The 25,707-nt window shown below is 37.9% G+C and overlaps 1 protein-coding gene across 2 annotated transcripts in view; it reads left to right on the top strand.

The window, feature by feature from the left end:
- The window catches only part of LOC125797534 (beta-1,4-mannosyl-glycoprotein 4-beta-N-acetylglucosaminyltransferase-like), a 36,412-nt gene extending 11,077 nt beyond the window's left edge, over positions 1 to 25,335 (top strand). Inside the window, exons 2-3 of one of the 2 annotated variants that reach the window (XM_049473967.1) lie at positions 18,151 to 18,379; positions 20,720 to 25,335. In XM_049473967.1, the coding sequence (XP_049329924.1) occupies positions 18,152 to 18,379; positions 20,720 to 21,979 (1,488 nt within the window). In that variant the 5' untranslated portion in view covers position 18,151 and the 3' untranslated portion in view covers positions 21,980 to 25,335. Of the gene's footprint in view, positions 1 to 18,150; positions 18,410 to 20,719 lie in introns of both variants that reach the window. The other variant, XM_049473966.1, reaches the window with a different exon arrangement.
- Positions 25,336 to 25,707: the final 372 nt, after the last annotated feature.

Genomic DNA, 25,707 nt, shown 5'->3' with positions numbered 1-25,707 from the left:
TAAGTGCTGGCTGCTCCGTTTTTCTGGCGGGGGTGTCCCCTAGGAGTTGCGTGACTTCTTGCCACCGTGGGGCTCGGTCGGCCGGTGTTTAGCGGCCGCTGCGGCGAATGACATTTTCCCACGTGGTCTGCCACCGGCCGGCTTGATCTGAGGGTTGGTCACATGCTCAGGACCACGGCTCGGTGCCATTCTATATCCCTGCCGAAAACCCCTCGCGGGCGGCGGTGGGGGGGGGGGGGGCGCATAGCGGTGGTCGGTCGGGGGGCGGGTTTGCGGGGAAGACAGACATCAAATGCTTCTCCTTCTTTCTTGTGGAGATCGCATTTCTGACGCATAGCCGCTATGGCTGGACCGAAAAGTTCTTTAGGGTCCACTGGAGCGTCGAGGAGGTCCGCTTTCTCTCTGTCACTGAGACTGGATAAGTTCAGCCAGAGAGATCTCTCTCCCGCTACTGCCAAGCCCATGGTCCGGCCACTGCTCTGGACGGCACCACGTGACATGCGCAGGTTAAGGTCTGTAATGACACAGATCTCTTCCCATAACGCTGGGTTCGGGCTGCCCGCGTCCAGTTGTTTCCCCATCTCCTCTAATAGTTCCGCCTGATAAGCTGTTAAGAGCGAGGTCGTGTTGAGCGCCCTAACTGCCAGTGCGGAGGACTTGTAAATTTTCTGGTACATGGAGGCTGTGAAGCGTTCCAATTTCCCAGGGAGAGAGATGTTAGGGGACAGGGAAGTTTTCCTGCTCGGGTATAGGTGGTGAGCCACTGACTGCTCCACCACAGGAGGATTGGAGAGCCCGAGCTCTTCCATATCCTTAATATCCAGCTGAGAAAAGCCCTTGACAGGTGCGCGGTGTGAGAAGGGTTTATCCCAAAAGCGTTTCATCTCCGCCACGCAAGCTGGTACAGACGGGAGAAGTTGCTTACTCGGTGGTGAGCGAGGAGGCAGTCTCTTTCCGTCGTAAAGGTCCCGCTCAGAGCCCAGGTTGCCCTGGGATGCTGGCCATTCAATATTAAGTTTAGCAGCTGCCCTTTTACAGACTTCCAGCAAGTCCCAGTCGGGAAGGGGGGTTGGCTCGCCGCCCTGAGAGCTAGCTGGTCTGGATGATTTGGCGGAGGGGAGGATGGCGTCCTCCTCCTCATCCTCCGGGTCATCCTGAAGAAGGCGCGTGAGCGTCTCTTCATCCTCCTCTTCCTCCTCCAACCCCTCTGTGAAGTTAGTGTCAAAAAGTGGAGGTAGGGGGGATTCCTCCTCCATAATTTCAGCCCAGCTGGGTGAGGCTAGCGCCTCGCTAGCGTAGGTCTTCTTCGCGCTAGCGGGATTCGGGTCAGCGAGGCTCGGGTCGTCTTTCGACGCAGCCGCAACGCGAAGCCGTCTCTCTAAATTTTTAGCCGGCATAGCCATGCAGTGAGCGCAGCTATCAGGATCTGCCAGTGCAGCTTGAGCATGCTTCACGCCCATGCACGCGATGCACATGGGGTGGGGGTCCTTAGCAGCGATGCTAGACCCACAAGCGGCCGGGCAAGGACGGGAAGAGAGACCCTCTCGGCTAGAGTCGCCTCTCTTGGCTGGAGAGGTCATATTGGGCTCGGACTAACTCGCCTTAACGCGGTAGGTTGTCCGTTATCGTGAACTTCGGATCGACCCGCGAGGGTTTATCCGTCAGCTTTAGCTCGCCGTGACGCGTTAGCTTGAGTTAGCTCGCCGTTACGCGTTAGCTTGAGTTAGCTCGCCGTTACGCGTTAGCTTGAGTTAGCTCGCCGTTACGCGTTAGCTTGTGTGCTTGGACTAGTTTGCGTGAGCTAGCTAGTAAGCAGAAGGCAGCAGGAGTGACTCTGCTGTGTGATTTTACACTCAGCGTTAGAAGACTGATAACCGTATCCCACGTTCAACGACGAATCCTTGACGGTTCGTCTGCGAACTGTTAGTAGAAAACAGCTATCCAGCCGCGCTGAGGGAGGTATGTGGTCTTCACGGGGAAGAAAGCGAGAATGAGGCCGGGGAGCGAGGGGATGGGTATTGTAAGAGGTGGCGCTCCCCTATCACAATTGTGATTGGTCTGTCTGCCAACAGACGTGGTGTCATTGGTTCTTCCGTGGTCCGTCACGCCAGAGGGCGTTTCCCATAGTGAGATACCGAGCGAATGTTGAAAGAGAACCTTTAATGTCACAAATTTCAGAATTAATGGTTAAAAAAATGATTAAAGTCTTCTACTGATGTTTTATTTTGTATGTTAAGCACTATGTAGGAAATGGACTAGTGTGTGAAGTGCACTGAATGAGAAGCAGCACTAAAGGAAGTGCATGGGTTGTTGTAACAAGGGGATGAATGTAATGTAACAGAAGATTATGTAACAGACCCCTTACTTTCCACCAACGTTGCCTATGTTTTCAGAGCTCGTTAAAAAAGTGTGGGGCTACAGCATCCAAAGCCCAGGCCAGGCAACGCCCCTGGTGGTGGTCATTCTTGGCACTGCAGTGACACTGATCAGCATGGTGGTGGTGTGTATAAGTTGTTAGTGTGTGTTGCTCTGGTACGAGCAGATCAGACACAGCAGTGCTGCTGGAGTTTTTAAACACTGTGTCTCACTGTTCATTCTTTTACAGTCTTCTACCTGTAGTTGATCCATCTTGTAGATAAAGTAAAGTCAGAGACAAAAGCTCTGAATATGTTGCTGCACAGTTTGCGTTGGTCAGTCTCTAGTCCTTCATCAGTGTCCCCAGGACGCTGTTGGTGGATTATTCCAAGTCCAGCAGGGACACTGAGGTGTTTAAAAACTCCAGCAGCACTGCTGTGTCTGATCCACTTGTACCAGAACAACACACACTAACACCTTATACACACCACCAGCATGCTGATCAGTGTCACTGCAGTGCTGACAATAATGATCCACCCATACAATAATAGCTGCTCTGTGGTGGTCTATCCTGTGGGTTCCTGACTGTTGAAGAACAGGGTAAAGGGCGGATAATAATAAAGTATGCAGAGAAACAGATACAGGACTACAGTCTGTAATTATGTAATTATAGAACTACAAAGTGCTCCGATATGATAAATGAGGTGAAAAACATGAATAATGTTTGTAGAAACAAGAAGATGGACAAGAATATATGTTTTTTTATGTTTAGCAGACTTTATTTTAAGTTTTAGTTTAACACACAGTTGTTTGTATGTAAAGATATCTACATATCTACATTGTACAACACATGATTACATCACACATCAAAACAAACACATTAGAAAGATATTATAGTATAATTAATCTCTCTCTTTCTCTCTCTCTCTCTCTCTCTCTCTCTCTCTCTCTGTAAGTTGGTAGAGTGGGTGTAAAAATAAGTGTGTGATTGTGAGAGAGGGAAGTGGTGTTTCACACTTCCTGGGTGCGACAACATCTGCACTCTGAAATGCTGAAATGTGGTTTTACTAACGGCTGTTGTTTCAACTTTGAAAAACATTGCACACAATGTTTAATATTAAATGGTTGTCAAAAACTTATCAAAATGCAAATAAACATTACACTTTTAACTTGATATCAACATCAAGTCTTTGTATTAAGGATATGATCCTTATTATGAGTTTAATACCATTTTTGTATATTTCAATCTAAATGTATGTGCTCAAAATAGGAAACAACAAGTTATAAAGTAAAGTTATAAAGTAAAGTGAACAGACTGTGTGTTATTTCTGCTTCAATCTGAAGAAGCTTTATTTCAGCTGCAGATGGATGGTGTAGATAGTTCTGTATAGAACCATTATCTTTACAAAACCCTGGAAGAATTGAATTGATCACTGAGCAATATAAAGCAAGGCACATTTAGCATGTATATAGCATCTTTCACACACAGGGGCAAATTAAAGTGCTTTACAGGAAGGTTGAAGACATAATGCAGAAAATTTTAAAAGAACGTTACAAGAAATTATGATTCAATTAATAACAATAATGAAAACTAAGAGCAAAAGGAATATAATTAGATTAATAAAAAAATAAACATGAAAAACGAATCAAAATAAAAATAAGGGTTGAAATAATATAAAATAAATAAACAATAAAGTGTTAAATATGTGCAAGAGTTAAACAAAATAAAACTGAAAAGGGGACATAATGTATTGTTTATTAAATGTTGAAAAGTACGAAATTGCAATGTTAATGCAGATTCATATTTTAAAATCAAAACATTTATCAATTCAACACTGATTCAACCTTGAATTAAGGCTGAAATGCTAGCGGTGTACATTAACACTACAGCCGGCCCGGTTCTGTTCACACTGCCTCTGCAGGGACATGTACAACAATAGGAATAGGTCCAGCGAGAATACAACCAATGGTAGAAAGTCCTGGTACACTGTAAACCCACAGCTTGTTTGAACTCAACTAAGTTTGAGTTTGATTTATGTTTTACAGACAACTGCATTTTTCCAAACATTACTCAACATTTGTAGCCACATACCTTTGGCTTTAAGTTAGTCTGTTGCCATTTATAACTTATTTTTTTATTTTACTTCTGGCACTTTCTATTTGTATACTGGAGAGCTCTGGTCATGCAGGCCAAGTCTTGCCCGGGCAGATCAGAAACCCGAGCAGGATCTGAGCAGCAGCTCACGCAGGACTGTTTCTGGCACATTTACACAATCTGCGTCTTCACTGGAAACAATAAACAAAGAGAAGCATGTCTCCACAGCCCAGCCAGGAGCTGAATTCCTACAGCAGCCCGAAATAACACTGACCCAGCCACTGACCACAGGACCCGTCAGTACAGAGGGTTAACCACTCCAGAGATGTTTCGATGTTTTTGTGTTTAAACTAGAGATATTAAGTGTAACAGAAATGACAAATGGATTACAAATGCTAACTAACCAAAACTCAGATCTAAATATAATATATAAATAAATATAACAATTTCTCCACTTATTAAACAGAGCTGAATCCGAAACATGACATAATAAACTACTGACTAACGTTTTATTCATTATTTAAAAGGTAAGAACTTTTTAGTATTTTGAAATATTTAGCAATATTTAGCGCCACAAACATCCCTGAAAGGAAAGGGACTGGACCATTTGATATTTAAGACCAGGGGTATTTAATTAGAATTCAGTACGGTCCAGTTAGAAAAAATTTCATCAGACCAAGGTCCGGACTGTCGCCATTTTTAACTTGTGTTATGATTCAGTGCTACATCCTGTATACTGAAGAAGCCTAATAGTTCTGCCAGTGTTTTATGTCATCAACAACTGAAAGACAAAACAAATTACAAATACTATTCAGTATATTTCAACATATATATTTTTTGAAATAGGCCTGTCACAATAATTACATTATCGACTAATCATACAATATATGGAAACACCCTCAATCATTTAACTTATCGAGTCTATTATTGTGAATCGGTATGTCAACTTTGTTTTAAAATGCTTTATTTATTCTATTTTCTATTCCATTTTTTTTTTTTACTTTATATTAGATTTAGGCTTGCCTGCCATAATAATTACATAAATGACAAATCATACAATATATAAGGAAATGTTTGCTGAACTTAGTCAGAATAATAGCTTTGTTTAAAAACATCAGTTTTATTTTATTTAATATTATTACTGTATTTAAAAAAAAAAATCTGCGCACCATCTGAATTAGCCTTTTTTCACTTTATTCTCCGACTTTATTCTCACTACGTACTTCGTCTGTGTGTGCTCCTCACACCCGCAGCTGCCGCTTTAAATAAACTCTGTCAGAATTAGTTTATCGGTCTGGGTCCAGATCCGGACCGCAGTCCGCCTATTAGTGACCTCTGTTTTATACTTTTGAGTGTGTGTGTGAGTGTGTTTGTTTAGAGTTGAATTAAGTTTGATTAGTGCTGGTGTTCACAGTGAGACAAACTGGCGCTCAGAGATAAGGTGAATCAGATAAATCAGATTAAATTTCTTCAATAAAGTGATTTTGATCAACGTTCTGCAGGGAAAAAACTGTTATTTTACAGTTTTTCAGAGCATATTTACAATTAATTTTCTTCAATAAAGTGATTTCATTCAATGTTCTGCAGGGAAAATCTGTTATTTTACCTTTTTTTAACTAAGTTTATTGTCTTTCAAGTTGTGAGCTTTATGATTCTCAAATTAATTTGTATTTGACTCATTCAGTGACAAACTGTATGATCTTTTCAGAATTTCTCTATTAACAGGCTCTCTGCTCATTTAAAGCAATAAAAAGTGCTCAGAGAGTGAAACCACTTATATTAGCACAGTCTGAAACCCAGCCAGGTGGATAAAACTGCTATGAAACTACATCATGGTGAGCCCTCTAAACTGAACATCTAATTAACATAGCCACGCCCCACAGACAGTTGTTTTTTTTAGGTATATTTTCTTTTACATAAAAGAAAGAAAAAAACGTTTTATTTCTATGGTTATTTTCTGTATTTTTTTTTTAACAATGAATAAAAAATGAATAAATAAATAAACCTTACAATTATGAAGAAAACCACTGAGTTGTTGGGAAAGAAATAAACATTTAAATAATAACACACACATATAATTACATATAATAATAAGTAATTTTACATACATATCTATATAACTTAAGAACATGGAAAAATACCATAAAAATAATATAGCAATATAGCCCTAAAAATAAGAGTTTTAACTGTAATCTCTCATTAATGTCATAATATGTAAAATTAGAACAGGGGCTTGTAATTAACAGAAAATGTCTGTAATTTGACAGAATTAGACTGTAGTAAAAGAAAAGGGATAAATAGTGTAAACATTTAGAGTTATTTTCTGTAAAAATAGGATTTTTTTTTTTACAGTGTAGGTGTCTGAAGAATTTTGAGTTGTTGGCATACCTGTACATTGGCAGACAACATGGAACCTGTACATCCTAGAGGGGTGTGGGAAACATGGGAATGAGTTTTTCAAACTTTGTATCATCAAATGTAATTTATCCCAGTGTGAGGGCACTTTCTCTCTTTTTCTTGCTAGTCTAGACCTAAAACTACAATTAAGTTTCAGTTATGATGCAACCCAGTTTTCCAGGCATGTGCAAGCTTTTTATTTTAAAAAGACAATGCAAAACCACATGCTGCACACACTGACGAAGAGAATTGTTTGACAGTTGGTTACACATAACTGTTTTATGTTCTAAATAAAAAGTTGCATTAATGATCCCAAACATTAAACAAGTCAACCGAAACAATTTGGGTGTTAATAACTTTAATGATTTGAGCTTAAATAACACATTAAACTGGGATTTAAATGTCAATATCCAGAACATTGTCCTTTTTAATATTTTGCGAGGAAATGTGAAATCTGATGTGATTGGGCACTTTTGGAGACGCAGGCTGTGTTTTTGTCCCCAGTAACTTGTGTAGTGCTACTAATTGACGTTTAGTCGACAACAAACATTTAAAGTCGACAATTTTTTATAATTGACATTGTCGATTATATCGACTAATCGTTGCAGCCCTACAAATCAGTCCACCTTTTGTATATCTCAAGTGTGCATCTTTCAACTCTCAAATTAACTTTCGAGTTAGTTTGATCTTATCAGGTTATGTGACCCCAGATTTCAGTAGCATTTAAATTAGGACAACTTTTTTGATTCAAGTAGTAGAGCAGTTAGATTTTAGATTGTTCTCATTTAAAATTTTACATTACTTCAACTGCTACTCAGATTGACTTTATACACTGCACATTACAAAGTCATGGCTGCGGACGACGGGGGTAGAGGTACTGTACTAGCCTGGACTGGTACATAAAGTATCTTAGGTTCATGCTTTGTTCAATCTAATAACTAATCTAAATGTTCTATTCTGTCCCAACATGTTCTGATTTTAGATTGTACTAGAAATGGGCTGATTACTGATGCTGATTGAGGGCTAGGCTGAATCCCACATTAATCCTTACTGGCAAACTTGGTAATACATTATTGTTTAGGGCTTCTGTTCTGCATTATATTCTGAGTGATGTACTGAGCTGAGAGATGGACTTTCAATTGGGTTTGGATTTACAAACTTCCCTGAAAGGAGAGGAACAGGGTAACATTATTATTTAGAGTATGTGTAAGTGTATGTAGTGTGTATTTTTGCATTTAGTTAAATTCAGCTTTTACATTTATAAATACAGTAATTCTTTTAGCTGGAGCTTGTTGAAAATGAGTGTTTTATAGTTGCCACACCTACAGACCTAAAACCAGTAAACGTGGCAATGTTTCAGTTACCCAATCACAAGCCAGCATTATCTCACTTTGCTTATACAGCACACAAATATCCCCTGTAGATCATTTACAGATCTTCACACCATTAGCAGGTGACACTCAACAACATTTAGAGTTTGGCTTAGGATTAAGTTTTGAGCTGTATTTAAAGATTGCGTTTAATTTAGGACCAGGGTTTGTGGTTAGGTGTTAGGATAGGGACAGGTTTGGGTGTAGTCTTTTTGTGTAGTGTTTTGTCTTGAATTTTACATTTGGCCTGAGTTTAGGACCATGCTTATGTTAAGGCCTACATTTAGGCTTAGGTATAGGATTAGAGTTAGATTGTATGTGAATATTAAATATAGTGCTAGGCTAAGGACTAAGGACTAGTTTTAAGGTTAAAAATTGGGTTAGGTTTAGGACCAGGTTGAGGGCTAGCTTTAGGTTTTGGTTTGAATACATGGTTGTGAGAGTTAGGTTTACATTTTGGATTGAACGTTAAGATAAGGCTAGGCTTTAGGATGATATGATCAGGATGAAGACTGATTTGGGGTTTGGGTTGAAGCTAATGCCTAATGACCAGGTTTAGGATTAGTTTCAGGTTTTTGGTCAAAGTTAAAAATATGGTTTCAACCAAGATTAGGGCAAAGTTCAGTTTTTGTTATAGTTAAATTAAGGTTGCATTTAGCAACAAGATTAGTGGTAGACTTAGGTTTATGATTAAGGTTAGAATTTGTGTTAATATTAAATATATTGTTAGATTTTGGACCAGAATTAGTGTTATGTTTTTAGGTTGTGGGTAGAAATAAAAAATTGGTTAGGCTTAGGATCAAAATTAGGGGTGGGATATTTCCAAGTGATTTTAATATATATTTATATGAATATAAGTTAAATGTCTGTCACATATCCCCAATCCACAAATTTGTGTTTTATCCTTACTTTTTCATTAAGAACTTATATAAAACAGATATAAAACTGCCGATACCGATACAAATACAAATAAAAGGGCTCTTTTAGTTTATTAATAGTACTATGATTAAGGTTACATAATGAGGCTGAAACAGACCACACAGCCCTTTGAAGAGTATACACAAGTGTAAATGCAATTTAATGTAAATGCATTCCAAAGTCATTTATTTGACACACTTTATATACAAACACACAATACATTTGAATTAAATATATATATATATATATATATTTTTTTTTAATTAAATATAAAAAAAGTTAAATATTAAATATGATACATATTAAAGACAGGGCTCTACTCTAATCTTTTTGCACTGGTTTTGCAGGAGAGTTTTATTTTGACACATAGTGCAGTGAATTAACTTTAATGGCTAACGGCTAACCGGTGACGCTAACTGTATTTACGAGCTGGTTAGAGAGAGGAGGATCTGTGGTTTGATACTCGATGTGGATTACGGCTGTAGTTCACTTGAGGTTTTACTTATTACATTATTACATTCACAATGCCGGAATGCAGCTGTCGCCCGATGCTAGCTAGGCTAACAGATTGCAGATATTAATGGAGATGGTTAAAGGTTAACTGGTGATGCCAACTGTATTTCTGAACTAAATTAATCACATTTTGTAATCGTTTTTAATAACAGATGGGTGTGTTTGTGCTGGTTAGTGTTTGTAGATCTTGTGGATTCATATGATATGTAGATAATGACTATAGTTTACTCCAGTCTGTAGTTAATACCTTTACAACACCAGAATGCAGCTGTCGGTTCAGTGCTAACAGACTAACAGGCTAACTGACTGCTGGTGTTAATCTGTTCACCCCTCGGACGCTGACTTTACAATAATTACATGTAGCCGTTCTGCTGTTCCGCATTTCCAAAGTGAAAACTCTCCAGACAATTGTAATTTTTTGTAGACAAACAGCTAAAGTTTACTCAGTCAGCCGCAGACTGAAGGTGCTGGGGGTTCAGGGTAAACTGTGGAACTGGAATCTGGATCAGTAATAGGTTTTCTGTTAACGTTACAGCAGGTTTATTGTCCAGCTCAAGCTGCGGACTGGAATGTGGATTGTGGATCGCTGTCCCATCTCTAGTTAAAATGTTGGCAATGGTGACAGTATCAAATTAGCCGATTAGCTGATTAATGTGCACAGTGCAATTTGTCAAATGTCTAGTTACATATCTGTTACAATCTTTGATACCCAATGAACAGGTCACTTTGGCCCCTTATCACAGTCAACAGTTGCTCCCCATAAAAGAGTCACCAGGAGATGCCGCTGGCCTCCAGCATGTCCTTTCAAAAGTGATGCTAGTGTGGTGACATTGGAGAGCAACACGCTTGAAGGGTAACACTAATTCTCTGTCTGTTACACCAGCATCACCTGTACCACCCAGCTTTTTTTTTGTTTGTACAGTTTAGTGACTCTGTACTGAAAATATGAGACAATGCACCACCCATCTCCAGCACAGTCCTTCCATTATAGACAAGATTATGTTGTGTGTGTGAGAGAGAGCGAGAGAGAGAGAGAGTGAAAGAGAGAGAGAGAGAGAGAGAGAGAGAGAGAGTGAAGGATCTTGAGATTGATTACCTTAGTATTGTGCTGAACTCTACCTGTTCTGTAAACAAACTCATTCTACAAAAGTTGGTGTGGGGTGTGGTGAGTGTGTGTGCGTGTGTGTGTGTGCGCGCGTGCATGTGTGTGTGTGTGTGTTCTAGTAGAAGAACTGTATTGTGCAGCCTTAGACATTTGAGAAGTGTGAGTGGGCAGGAAAATGGCCTCATTGTGTCCGATGCTTAAGTACCTTCTCAACACACACACACACACACACACACACACACACACACACACACACACACACACACACACACACACACACACAGAGAGAGAGAGAGAGCTGCAGGTTGCCCAACCACTAGGGTGCGCCCATGAAATCCAGTGTTGCAATCAGAACACACCTATTTCTAGTGTGTTTAGGAGTTTATTGCCTCTCTCCCGCACGTATACATATTTTACTAAATGGGTAATTAATAATAATAATGTAAATAAAAACAGAATGCATTGATTTGCAACTAACATAGATCTGTATTTTATGCATAATAGGACACAGAACACATCACATCAAAGAAAAATTTAACTTCGTGTAAAATCATTAAGACCACTGTCTACAGCTCATAATATCAGGAAAAGATCCAGAGTATTTGGGGAAATCCCGGTGCTCAGGCCTTTAGGCTTCAGTGCATTATAAACAGGCCGTACTGATTCTGTACTGGAAACCACTGTGAGGGCTCTGGAACACCTCCAGAAATCACTGTCTGTGAACACAGTTCACTGTGCTGCAATCCACTAATGCAGGATAAAACTATCATACAAAGATTAAGCCAAATGTCAACAGAATTCAGAAACACCACCACCTTTTCTGATCACAAGCTCATTTAAAGTGGACTGATGCCAAAATAAAAAACTGATCTCTAGCCAGAATAATCAGTCCTTTATGAAAACAACGAATGTTGTGTTTCTTTTTGAAAAGGCCTTGTATATTCCAGCAGGACAATGCTAAACTGCATACACAATCACATCACATCAGCACGGCTAAGGAGAACTAAAGAGCCAGGACTGTTAAAAAGCTAGAATCCACAGTCAGACAAGAATGGGAAAACATTCATTCAGCAACTTTTTTTCTTCATTCAAATTTCTAAAATGCTCTTTTTATTCGGTCATGTAAGTTGGAATTTGCTCCTATTGTAGCTGTTTCTGCAGCCTTTTGTTGCAGTGTTAAGATGTTTTGCAGCCAGACATGTAGGTATGTTATGTTATTTTATTTTTTATTCTGTTTATTTTTGATGGAAACTGGATTTGTGTGCTGCAGCGTGTTTATTTGTGTTTGTAAGGAGCGGAGGTGTACATGTGCTGAGCATGACGCTCCTGCATGACTAAGATAAGATTCCGCGGTTGACTGTTGTTTGTTATCAGGATTTTAATCGGTCAGTGGCGCACCTGTATTTCCCACCACCAAGATAGAAACACACCAGATATTTACCTGAACACACCTCATTTCCAGACCACCACACCCATAAGTGTAGATATATTCCTACACTCTGACGCTATTTTAATGGCGCAGGCGCAAGGCGGGAAAATAGACTGTTGACAGGGTGTAAGGAAGCAACAAGCTTCACAACGCGCTTGCGCAGGGTCTGCGATAGGGCCTATTGAATATAAACTGATGTTGCCGCCGCATTTATAGTAACTGGAAACCAGACTCTTTAAACCAGTCAAACTGGATTATAAGTCAATATTAAACATACTCTAAACTGACTTTGCTTTGTATAATATCTAATCAGTTTTTTGGATCTCTTACTGGTGGTCCAAGGCAGATTATGCATTAGTGTGCACTGAAAACTCATACATTCTTTATACTCAAATAATTTAAGTCTGTTTTACATAAAATTGGATATTTCTAAACAATACACAACTATTTTGAGTTAGTTGAACATTTGTGGGCACATATACTGTATACAAACTGAGATTCTTGAGTTGAACCAACTTATAATAACTGCGTTTAGTCTGTTGCCATTAACAGCTTCTTTTCCATTGCCTTCTGTCACAATCTATTTGCATACTGTGTGTGTCCAACAGTTTCTGACTAACACTCACCATCAGTGTGTAGTGATTCCCCCTGGGCTACCTTAGAGATAAATCAACTTCCCCTTTAGTTGTAATAACTTGATGTTTTATTTTTATGCTAACTCAAGTTTTCATTCCCCATAACTTAACTTTTTTAACCCTTGTGTGGTGTTCATATTTTTGTTACTCGTTTACTTTGTTACTTGTATTTAATTCAGCAAAATTAAGCAATTTTACATTAAAATGCTTTACACATGCTTGCTTCACCTAAATTGCAAGCAATATAAACAGCTGACGTGGTTAATATTTGCCCTTTACCTTTACCTTTCTTATGTTACATTTCTTTCAAAAAGTGCTACTCTTTTTTTATTAGTTTTGTAATAAAATGTAAAAGAAAATCAATCATTAAAATCAAGATATGAGTAGAAAATTTGTTTAGTATCAAATTTACAAATGAAGCAATGTTTATTAACCCCTGGCCAAACAGACTGTATGTAATATAAATGTGTGTGTCTGTGTGTGTGTGTGTGGGGTGGGGGGGGGGGGGGGGGGTGGGTACAGTGTGTGTTTATTGAAAATGTGTTTTGATATATGTTTTTCACAAAAAATGAGCCAATACCAATGAGTTTGAAGTAGAAATTTTTTTTTTAAGTATCATTTGATGAAAAATGCAAACGGGTCCCACAGACCTGAACACCGCACAAGGGTTAAGGCAACAGGTTTCCTAAATTTTTCAACATTCAACTTATCGAGCTTGCAGTGTAACGCCAGGGTTTAAAGAACACTTGCTACTGTATAGTCTGATACATTTCTGACAAAACTACTTTTAGTTTGTTCTGAGGGAGAGACTTTTCCATGTTTTCTGCCCAAGATCCAGAGTAAACCTCTTCAGCTAGACATTTCTAATTTGTAGAAAATTATGCGAATTAACGTTTTTCAGGTCTATTAACTTACTCTCAGAATTGAACATTGGGTTTTTACGTTTGGTAAGCATATTGTAATACATAATGCTAGTTTGTGTATTGAATTTGGTTTTCTATACTTCTTATTTTAGGAAAGTAAATTTCTGTAATCAAATTTTCTAAATGTTTCTGGAACATTATTTCTGCAATGTGACTAAAGACTAAACTTCCTTTCTACTGCAATGATATATTAAAAGTAAACATCAGAAGTGCTGCATTTTATTCTATGTTTTGAGGTTGTACGTACTGTTCCATATAAACCTCAGAAGACACACTTAGGTTTACTAGAGGTTAAGGTTTGGATTGTAAATAAAATGGTGTACTCATGACACAGCTGATTTGACAGCTTGGTTGCCAAGGACAAGTTGCCAGGAGAAGTAAACAGTAATCTTGGTTCTTGGTCTTACTCAAAACACTGTGAAATGCTTAGGCAAAAATAGTTACTTAGGAATAAGCATTATATACTTTTTTATGTTTCTAATTTTAAACATGTATATTTCTATAACCTATTATTTATTTTCTAGAAATGTGTGTATGAAACATTCTAATGATTGAAACCATTATTATGTTAAACATTGTCAGAATGTTTCTGAAACATGATTTCTGCAGTGTGACAGAAACACGCTGCAAATACTGTCACTGCAGAACGGAAGTGAGTTATAACACAGCAGAATTTCCCCTGTATTTGCAGCGTGTTTTTTTCTATTTGCAGCGCCTGTATTGTCATTTGGATTGATGTGTTTTGTGCTTTTGCAGCTTTTTCTAATTTGCTGTACGTAGGGCCTTCTCAGCCACACTTAAGCAGCTACACCATGACTGCTATCCCAAAGGCGGGGCTGTGCTAATGTAAACAAGCAGTAAAAAACCACAAAAATCTCTTTGGTTTACCTTTAATAATAAAACCAGTTTAAAGTACAGGCAGAACAATGCCGCATTTCACCTTTAGTGTTTTCATTACAGATGATCAAAGCATAAAAATCTCTACACCTCACCACCTGCACTGCCCAACTGCCCAAAGCCTACAGGAACCACAGCACAGATACAATATTTACATGTTTAGTGCAAATACTGCTTACATATGCAACATACAAAATAATGTATATTTTGGCAAAGAAAGTGTAAATTGCAATATTTTTTTTTGCATATATAATAATAAATATAAAAAATATATAACAAAATGTGTGCAGTAACGAATAGTATAACAATGTTAAAAAATGAAGAAAAGCTATGGTAAGTGTAAGCATTACCATATTTTTTAAGACTTTAGTATAAAGTAGGCATCTAGCTGCTTTTGTTTTAAAATAGCCTGTTCAAGTTCAATACTAGAACTGACTATCAGGCAGGTAGATAACATAAACATTACCCACACATTGTGTTGCTAGCCTAGCTAATGCTGAATTACACTATTTGAATAAGACATGTAGCCCTAATTAACCAGTATACATTATTACTTACTGCTGCCTTGTTTTACTTTCTTTCTCTTCCTTTCTCTGCTTTCTTTCTGTCTTTCTGATGGATAACTCCACTTCATAATTGTTAATATTTCATATTTTTCCTTGAACTTGGCTGGTTGGCTACTGTCAGCAACTAGTGGGAGGTTCCCCCTCAAATGGAACCTGATAACAGTGTATTTGTACTTTCCTGCATTAAATTCTTACAGAATTTAAAGGTGATCTCACAGTTTGCCGTTGCTTGACTTGTTGCAACGGGCCTGGACACATCCTAGAAGAAACTAAACTCACTCTTTAAAGCATGCAGCAGATTTGCTAGTGTTGGTTTAACACTATTTCATTTTCTGTAGATCACACATAATTTTGATTACAGACTGTAGGACTGGCTACCTGTGCACTGTTCCAAATATAAAGCTTAGCTTGGTTGGCTAGAGTCAATTAGCTTAGCATAGCTTTGATACAGTCAGGGACGTTGCCTGGGTATGTAAAGATCCGGGGCTCAGTCCAATGAATTATATATATTTGCATATATATATATAAAATGTTTAACACTACAATGTGTAGTTTATTAGCTGATCAAAACATAATTTTAGGGCAGAGGACTGGGTTAAGAAACTCATTTAAACTAAGTATTGTACTAAATTCTGTCTATCTACAGCATCCAGCTTCTAGCTAACTGGTTAGCTAAATTAATTTTTCGTTAATTATAGCTTACAATAGGTCCTGCAATCATAAATTAATAAAAAACTATTTGAAAATTAATTATTTATTGGCTGATCAGGTACATCAAGCCAATTTTTTTTCTCAAACCTTGAGAAAAAAATTCTAAAGTTAAGCTAACTGACTGTCACAGACTGTAGTTTTTTAAGCACACAGTGGGTTTGATCTGTGTGTTTTGATTCTTGTTAATAAAACAGCTGAGCTGAGCATAATTGTATAAGGCTTCTGGAAACTATTTGGGGCTAAAGCCCCGGGAGCCCAGGCCAGGCGACGCCCCTGGCTACAGTAATGATTTGCCAGTGGAAGTTTATCTATTGCAGCATACTGCTTTCAGTTGCAGTTTTTAAGTCCACGTGTGTTTTGCAAGGGGCAATGATCACTAACAGCAAGTTAGTGTTTCTTGGTCTTGACAAATAAAAATACATATTTGAACATTCAGTACCACTGAATTAATAATTGATCCTGCATGTATAATTTCCCTGCTAATAAATCCAGTTTAAGACCAGTTGGTTAACCAGTAAAAAACATACCCTACACTGGGAGGATAGCTCATTATCTAGCTCTTGACCAAAATGACCAAAATGTTTTCTCTGAATGACCAACTGGATTTTGTGTTAATGTGTTAATTTCAACAGTTTAATTGTATATGCAATTAACTATTTGATTGCAACGTACATACTATTAATGATGTATTGCATTACTATGTAATTTTAGTTAAGTGTACTAATTCAAACACATTTAAATAAATGAATATTTTTAAACTGAATGAGCTTAAACACATAATCAGTGTAAAGTCAAATAAATTGAATCCAAACATTATTGAGTTTAGTCTATTGCAATCAGCAGATACTTTTCCATTGACTTTTGGAACCATTTACCCAGAATACTGAGTGTGTCAGTTTCTCATAATCACTGTCAGTGTGCAGTCACATTAGATGACCCTAGCATTTTTTCTCCTTCTAAATTACTGTGAGGATTTTAAATTTATATTTTAGATAAATTAAATTAAAAAAGCTAAATACAAATCTATTTTATTCATCAGCCCATTATATTTGAGCTAGAAGTATTGTGCAAAGCAATCAATATAACCAATATATATTTAACTTATTTAAAAGTTGTCAGTCAACAGTATTTAAACATTTAATGATTTTTTTTTTAATTAAAGCTTAACTTAACTTAAATAAACTTAACTTATCCAGGCTTACATTGTGCTACATTTCTGTATTTGCATTCCAAGTTTTCAAGATATAGTCTGTCTTTTTAAGTTTGTTTATTTGTTTTGGCCAAATCATATCTTGCTTTGATTGCCTGTAGTGAAGGTGAATGCTGATGCAGTGTGAGGTTCTTGGGCCTCACACTGCTAGCTGGTTGTGATGACTGGTTTCCATGTGTATAAGATGTTACTTGATTCGGTTTACTGGCTGAAGCTCTGTGTCAGTTATGGGGGAACATGATTAGTGGATAGGTTGTGTTAGCAGGGTGATTGTAGCAATGAAACAATGTGTGGTTAGATGGCTGTTGTCATCAACAAACATTGGACTTGGTGACCCATGCTGTTGCCAGGTTAAAATAATGGCAGTCTATTTTAAATGAAGAGCAGTGCTGAGCGTTAAGCGCTGTGGTCTGGGTGTTTGCAGATTTGCAGATGCCATTTTTTTTTATCTTTAAGTGTTCAGACATCCTTCAGACTGTTTATTTAATAACGGAAGTTTTCTAGTTTTCTGTTAGCGTTAGTGAAAATAATAAAATAGAAAACATTCTAGAGGTTGTGCAGCTACAACTAAAAACATAAAAGGACAGAATAGATGTTTAAAAATAGGAATATATATTTTTAACTTTGTGCTATTATTGACAACAATTCCTGTTGTTTTTTACTGTCAAATACAGTTTATCCCATTGTGAGGACACCTACAGGGCAAACATCACATTTTTAGCTTTTTTAGAGGCAGATTGTTATATTTATTGTAAGAATAAACAACCTAGTGGGCACTTGATCACGTAATTCTTCACTTTAGTGGTGCTTTTTGAACCTTGGGGCCATCAGATGAGGGGCAGTGGCCCCCCACAACCCCCTTCCTTGAGTCCAACAGTGCAAAATATATGTATTTTTTTTGTAAAAAAAAAAAGACACATTTAACTTAAAATTAAACACCTTCTTTATCTTATTTGGTCAAAATGTATACTGTATATATCAGAGAAGCGATAATAAATCAGCGTATGGTATATTTGTCTCTTTCAGGATGAAAATCAGAAAGCACAGGCTGCTCCTGATCTGCTCAGTCGGGATTTGTGTCGTCTCTCTTCTCTACTGCTACAAAACTCTCCAACAGGACACGTTTCACCTTTCTGTTCACCAGTCGGGTATAAAGTCCCTGTTCCTCAGAGGCTTCTTCTGGGGAGATTCACTAAGCATAGTCCTGGTCGGCCACAATAACATCCTTTCTAACAGGATCAGCCACCAGAAGGAGGTAATAAGGAAAGGGGCATCTGATGGACAGGTACTTGCTATGTAAATAATTATTTTTCTTTTGAACTGTTACAGGCTTAGATTGAAGAAAAAAAAAGAACATACAAAGAGACTATCTAAGAAGGGTGCATTTTAGATAATTTTTTTAATTAAAAAAAAAAACTCAAAAATGTTATTTCGGATTATTTATTTTGATAGTTGATTAGTTAAGACTTTGAGAAAATACATTTTCTTACCTGAGGTAAAATCACAGTATTACTGTCAAGCAGTTGATAGGACTTTTCCAGTTTTTGCCTTTATATTTTATCCCAAAAGTACATAAAAATTATTAGCCTTTTAAATATTTGTTGACTGTCCTGTTAACTATACATACAGTGTAAAAACAATTCCGTCATATATCTTATCCTCAAAATATTAATAGAAATGGTCAAATGACATGGTGACTCAGTGTGACAGGATTGAAAATTTAACAAGGGCAATCATTATTTCAATACAGTACAGATCTATTTACCAGTAAAATTAATTCACTTTAAGTGGTGAGACCTGCTAAATAAGAAGAAAAACATGACGACACCCCTTTTCCTTACTAGTGTCGCTTAATGCGCCTTATAATCCGGTGCAGACCAGAAAATAGATGTTTATTGATAGTGCACCTTATAGTCCTGTGTGCCTCATAGTGCGAAAAATACGGTAACTAGTTAACCAGCAGTACTGCAGTACTGAACTCCACTGCTATAGCTATATCTGTCTCGAATGCCTGAAGGGTTGTCTCAATTCTTAGGAAGAAGAATTCACCCCTTGCCCTTGTTTTTGTTTCAAGAGGAAGGGTAACAACTGAGGTACAAAAGAGAAATGAGATTGGGCCGTAGTTCAATAAACATTTACATGGATAATTCATTTTTTAACCTTCAAACTTTTCCAATGTGACAGTGTTTTTATATTTAACTAAGATAGTAGCACAACATGCATTTGTGGTTTCCATAATTGATAATCTTTAAAGTAAGTTTGGGAAACTTAAAGGGCACCCGATTCTGAGTTATCAGTTACCCAGTTATCATTAAAAACACAGGGTTCTGCTCATCTTCAGCAAAATTATTAAAGTGGCAGAGAAGAGTGAACAGCACCCACTTTTTTTATTTTTTAATTAATTTAATTTTTTTTTTAATTTATTTAACTCACACCGACATTTATGTTTAATCTCACAAACGTTTTATACACAGTTAAAATCGCCACTATACACAACAAGCAGGAAGTGAAAGTACTGATATAAATCATGAACTTCTGCCATTTTGAGAGAAAGAGAAGTGCACATCCTATAAAACCCATGTGGGAATATATATATTTATGTAACTGTGTATAAGATACCGCTCTGGAAAAAATCTTACACACTGCTTTTGGATAACTTTATGCCTTTACTCCCGGCGCAAAAATTCAACAATTCAGCTTGGTTTGATGGCTTGTGATCATCCATCTTCCTCTTGATTATATTCCAGAGGTTTTCAATTTGGTAAAATCAAGGAAAACATCATCATTATTATTTTTTCAGAGCTATAGACACACACTAATGGTGATTGAGAGTTGGAGGCACACTCCCTTTATGCAAATAATTGATCTAGGAGCCAATAGGAAAGATGCACTTTTTATGTAACATACTAAGAAATGTTAGGTAGGCATTATCTTATTTAATGTGTCTCAGTTGTTCAATTTAGGTAATATTTGGGGTTAACTCTGCACAAAACTTAGTAACTGCAGATTGTTGCTGCAAACTGCAACAAATCAGTAGAGTTAAGTTAGGAACTTTTTTAAAAGTCTTTTTTTTCTGAGTTTGACTACAGTTTTTTGAGTTCAGGTATAGGTAGTGTAGTATTTCAGAGTTTATTTTTTAGCATAATTTAACTCTCCTGCTGTTGATTTACCTTTACTGCTTAGATGCAACAGATTGCATTCACATTATTTGAGTTTAAATAAACATTACCTACATTGAACAGCTAAAGTAATGTCTATCTAACATGTCTTAGTAGATCGAACAGGTATTCTGCTACTTTTTATATAATGGTTGACTGCATGGCCACAGTGTTGTTGGCTATAGGAACAAGTTATAATTATCTTTATTGAAAAGGGTGAGTCATGGTCACATATATTTACACACAGAATGGGTTGATTAAACTTACAGAGAGTTTCCAAAAGCCAGAATTTGCATGTATTTGTGTGATTTTTTTCAGGTGTGCTTAAACCTAAATCAGTGGTGATGTTAATGTTTCTATTAGTCGTACATATAACAGTGAAAACTGGTCAGAAGTTTGACCCAACTTTACTGATTGATTGTTTTGTCTTTTGTCAGGTGTCAGATCTGGTAATGCCTGATCCCACTGGTCCGCATGGGGATATCCACAAGCGACAGTATATTCTGCAGGATGATTTGACCCCATATTTTTTAAGCACAGAAGCGGGTGTGCTGTGCTTCCGTGAAGGGACAGAGATGGCTGAAGACACTGTGGACAAAGCTGGGCAGCGGTTGATACTGGAGCACCATAAGAAAAATAATACAGTTCTTGATGATCGTCTGAACAAGACTGGAAAGAAAGCTGCAAAATGCACTTGCCGAACGGGTTGGCACGGCCCTAATTGTGGCGTGCCCACTGTGGTTCAGCACTCGAATCTTCGAACCAAGTCACACCTGAGTCCCAGAAAGGTTCCACGGCGGATTATCAATGCTATCAACATCAATCATGAGTTTGACCTGCTGCACACCCGGTTTCATGAACTGGCAGACACTGTGGATCTCTTCTTGGTGTGCGAGTCGAACTTTACCGCCTATGGAAATTCCAAACCACTTAGGTTTCTGCAGCTGCTCCTTAACGGGACTTTCAGCTACATAGAGCACAAGATCCTCTACATCTTCCTCGACCACTTTCCAAACGGAGGGCGAGCCGATGGCTGGATTGCAGACGACTATCTGCGCACCTTCCTGACCAAAAACGGATTGTCGAGGGTTCAGGGTCTTAGGCAGGACGATGTGTTCGTTCTGGACGATGCTGATGAGATTCCTCTGAGGGAAGGTCTTCTTTTCCTCAAGCTTTATGATGGCTGGACAGAGCCGTTCGGAATCCACATGCGTAAGTCCTTGTACGGCTTTTTCTGGAGGCAGCTGGGTACACTGGACGTGTTGTCAGGATGCACCGTGGCCATGCTCCTCACTGTCTACAAGGGGGATGGGATTCTGCTGAGAAGGAGGGATTATTACAACATGCCAGGATTCAGGCAGTATAAGAAGACCTCAGGACATGTGCTGATCCCTTGGTCTATTGGAAACCCAGTTCACTACGCGGGTTGGCACTGCTCGTGGTGTTTCAAACCAGAGGGAATTTATTACAAGTTGATTTCTGCACAAAACGGCGACTTTCCTCGCTGGGGAGACTTTCCGGAGAAGCGAAACCTTACCTATATAAAGGAGCTAATAAGAACTGGTGGCTGGTTTGATGATTCAGACCCAAGTTACCCCCCGTCAGACCCTAAAGAGCACATGTATGCTCCTAAATATTTGCTAGAAAATTTTGAAAAGTATCGCTACTTGCTTGAGAACCCATATGCAAAAAGATGAATGCAATATCCTGTCCAGCAGCGGGCGTGAAAAAGACTTAATCATCTGAAAACTCTAATCAGGGCTGGCTCTAGCATTCTGAGGGTACTTATTCTCTGTGGGACATGGGTTAGAAAATAAATGTAATGAAAACATCATAATGCAAGAACTAGTTCACTTTTGACTGAACTTTCTGCGTTTTAAATAGTGATCTGTAAATATTGTGACCTTAATTATAATCTTGGATCTGTAGAACAGGCCTGGGAATATACTTGTGGTGGACATGCTTTTTAGTCTAGGCCAGGGGTTCTTAACCTTTTGCACTGTGCGACCCATTTTATGGACTCAAATTATTTTTACCTCATAATATTAATAATGATCATTATGTCATAATAACAATTATATGAGTTTACTCCATTAATGTGATGGCATTCATTTGTGATGCAACAGAAAGCAGGTTCCTTACAAACTCTCACTCTCCTGCTTGCTTTCTACTTATGATTAAGTCCTAATGTTAACAGTGGAGTTTGCTGCTGGGAAAGTGAGACCAGCAACCAGCAAAACAGTCTCGCTAATATCTACAGTGCCATAATACATTTATTATTCAGTTCTGTATTTTAATTTAGATTTTACAGGATGTCCCTTCCTAAAAAAATAAGCAGCTTTTGAATAATTAACATGTAGCTACAAAGTTATAATTATTTCCTATACCGACAATGTGAGGGTGGGTTAATTTCTTGCAAACACTGCACTGTTTTTGAAAAATACTATCAAAACTGCAATTCCACTAAGGGCTTTTTCACACTGAAAACAGTAAATGCTCTCGGGTGCAGACTAAAACAACGAAAGGATGTGCTGTCAGTTTCAAACTACCTCTTTAGGTTTGAGATAAACAGCTGTTCAGGTGCAGCAATAACCTTATTTATTACCAGGATTATTACCACAACTATAACGATATGCTGTCTCTGTTGCTGCTCCATGCAAACTGTTTTAACACTGAAAGCCGTATGTACAACGTTTGCTACTCATGGCCGTGCATCTCCACTTATTGCACGGACATCTGCACAGCACATCCTACACATCCTTAAAATAGCTTTACACTGCACAAATATATGTGCTGGTCTGTAACACAGGCCCTTTTTGCTGTATTTCCTTTATTGCTCCCATGACAGACAGCTGTGACCAATCAGAGATAACAGCATGCTTGTGTGGTTTGTTGAGGAGCATTTCTGTGTCTTTAGGTTTGTGCCTGTGTGAAAACATAAACGAAGGGGGAAACACTCCCCCTCAATAAAGAAACTTATCAACTGATTCGGGCCATAGAAGCAGACTACAGGTGTGAAAATGTCTTAAGATGAGCCTAAATAAGCACACACATATCAGCCTTAGAAACAATGCTGTTTTTTATCCAAGCTCAATTTTCCACTTCTACCTTTTAAAAAGAACTTAAACAGTAAAATTGAATCAAGTTGAATCGAAGCGTCAAGAAATACGACCACTGAATTTCTCTGATTCATTAAAACAGCATAATGTCCAGATATGATTCTCTGCTAAATCCAAGGTTGAACAATTGCCATTAATTAGCATTACTACTAGGACCCCCTTGGGTGTCGCAACCCTCAGCAAAAGAACCCCTGGTCTAAGCTCAGGTTAAATCTGGGAAACAGACCCAACATATGGTAAATGTCAGCAACAATACATTTAATTAACATTTTCTCTCCTCACTTAAGCACCTATTATATTTCTAAATTTGAAGACCAATTACCCCACCCACTCATTAGGTCTCCCTCTATCACTAGCGATGCCCCCAACACCAGGAGGGTGAAGACTAACACATGCTTCCTTTAATATATGTGAAGTCAGACTCCGCCTCTTCTCCATCTGCTGCTGATGCAGCATCACTGGGTAGCTGGCATGCTCAGAAGAAAAGCACTGGATCCCCAGCTCTGATACATCAGCTAACAGATGCCTGGGAGAGAGCGCCACCTACTTTCCCAGAGAGAGAATGCCCAGTTTGACAGACAGTCAGACAGTTTGACTGTAAGCAGCATTACCCAGGATTCAAACCAGTGATTTATAGAATCAGTGGAACATTACTTGGGCAGTTGAAGATAATGTGAATGTTTTACTAAAGTTGATACTGAGAAATGGAAACATGTTCAGACTATGCCACCCGGAAATGCAGTGCACTTGGAAACGTTTTAGATAGCTAAATAGTATGAGACCAGACTCACTGTATTATTACTGGCCTTTTCAATTTTTTTAAATGGGGTTGTGATGTGAAATTGTGGATCATTGTAGAGAAAATTTGCTCCTTACAGTGGTGGTGAATGGAATCAGGGGTCACTATGGTCACAACACAGATATTTTTGTTTCTTAATAGAAGATGATAATCATCCAGCATGCTTTCTGCCAAGCTATTTTTCCTTCAGAGTGACTATTGCTGTGTTATGCCAGTATAAAGTTACACCTTGCAGTAAAGAAAATGGCAACATGCTCTGATAGCCTACAACATTGCAGCCAGGCAATCAAAAAATATAATATGAAAAAAAAAAAACTTTATGCCTAAGCAAAGGAAGCCTGTGTGGACAAAAATGCACACTAATAGTGAGGTAGTGGCAGAGGACATGCCCACTATGCAAATAAATGATGTCAGGACCCAATAGGGAAGATGCATGTGTCAATATGGTTCTGCACTATTTAAATTGAAGTTAAACTTACTAAGATGCAGCATCTAAAATATACTTCAGTGAGTGTGAACAAGTTAAAATCATTAGAATAATATCAAATTAGTTATTATACATAACTAATATTATTTGAGAAAGCAGCGATGTTACCTTTTAATAATAAAATGTTTCCCCCCGTAGATTTGTTCCACCCAAAGCTTATCATGCACTGAAAAAAATGTGGAGTAGGATTTACTTACAAAAAACGTAGGAACGTTTTTTTTTCACATAAAAAGAGCAAGTAAATTTAACAGAACATATATTTAAGTAATATTTGCTCATAATTCTCAGTGTATTTAACTACACATTTTTCAGTAAATGTAACTTTGCAACATGTTTAGTCAGTCTAGATTTTACTCAGTGTATCTTTAGTAGATTTTACTACAACAATGTAGCACCACATTGCTTTTATTATTTACTTAATAATAGTAGTAGTAATTTTAAAATTCTTCAGTAATGCTTACTTGCCAAATATTTTATTTATTGTAATATTAATTTCTGTACACTGGCTCAGATTAACTCAGTCAAGTCATCATTTCGCTTTGACTCAGTTAAGTTGTAAATACCTACAATTGCATAAGTCAAAGCTAGATAACAACTTGAATCAGTGAAGTTTATTCAACTGAGTTTTGCTCACACAACTACAGTTTAGTTACCTCAACATTTTTTTTTTGCATTCCTTATTGAGTATTGAGTTTTCAGAGAACTGAAAAACTACCAGTACTGACAGCACAACACTGGGGGATCAAATAAGTGAACTCTGTAGCCCCAAGCCAAAATACTGTCACAACTAGGAACACAGAATCAAGTTACTGTGCTCATACAACCTACAACACTGAGGTCTGACAATTATCATATACATTTCACCAGTGCATGCCTAGGATAAGGTAGCTTTAGGCAACACAAAACACAAAGATGGTATGTAAGGAAGAGGCCACACCCAATATGCAAATGTATGGTGCCAGAAGCCTATGGGAAATCTGTATGAAACAACATTTTGGAAAGAGCATTGACACATGTAAC

The sequence above is a fragment of the Astyanax mexicanus genome, unplaced genomic scaffold, assembly GCF_023375975.1.
Source record: "Astyanax mexicanus isolate ESR-SI-001 unplaced genomic scaffold, AstMex3_surface scaffold_48, whole genome shotgun sequence".
NCBI lineage: Eukaryota > Metazoa > Chordata > Actinopteri > Characiformes > Acestrorhamphidae > Astyanax > Astyanax mexicanus.
The sequence above is the reverse complement of the archived record's forward strand: the minus strand, read 5'-3'. Positions and strand labels throughout refer to the sequence as shown.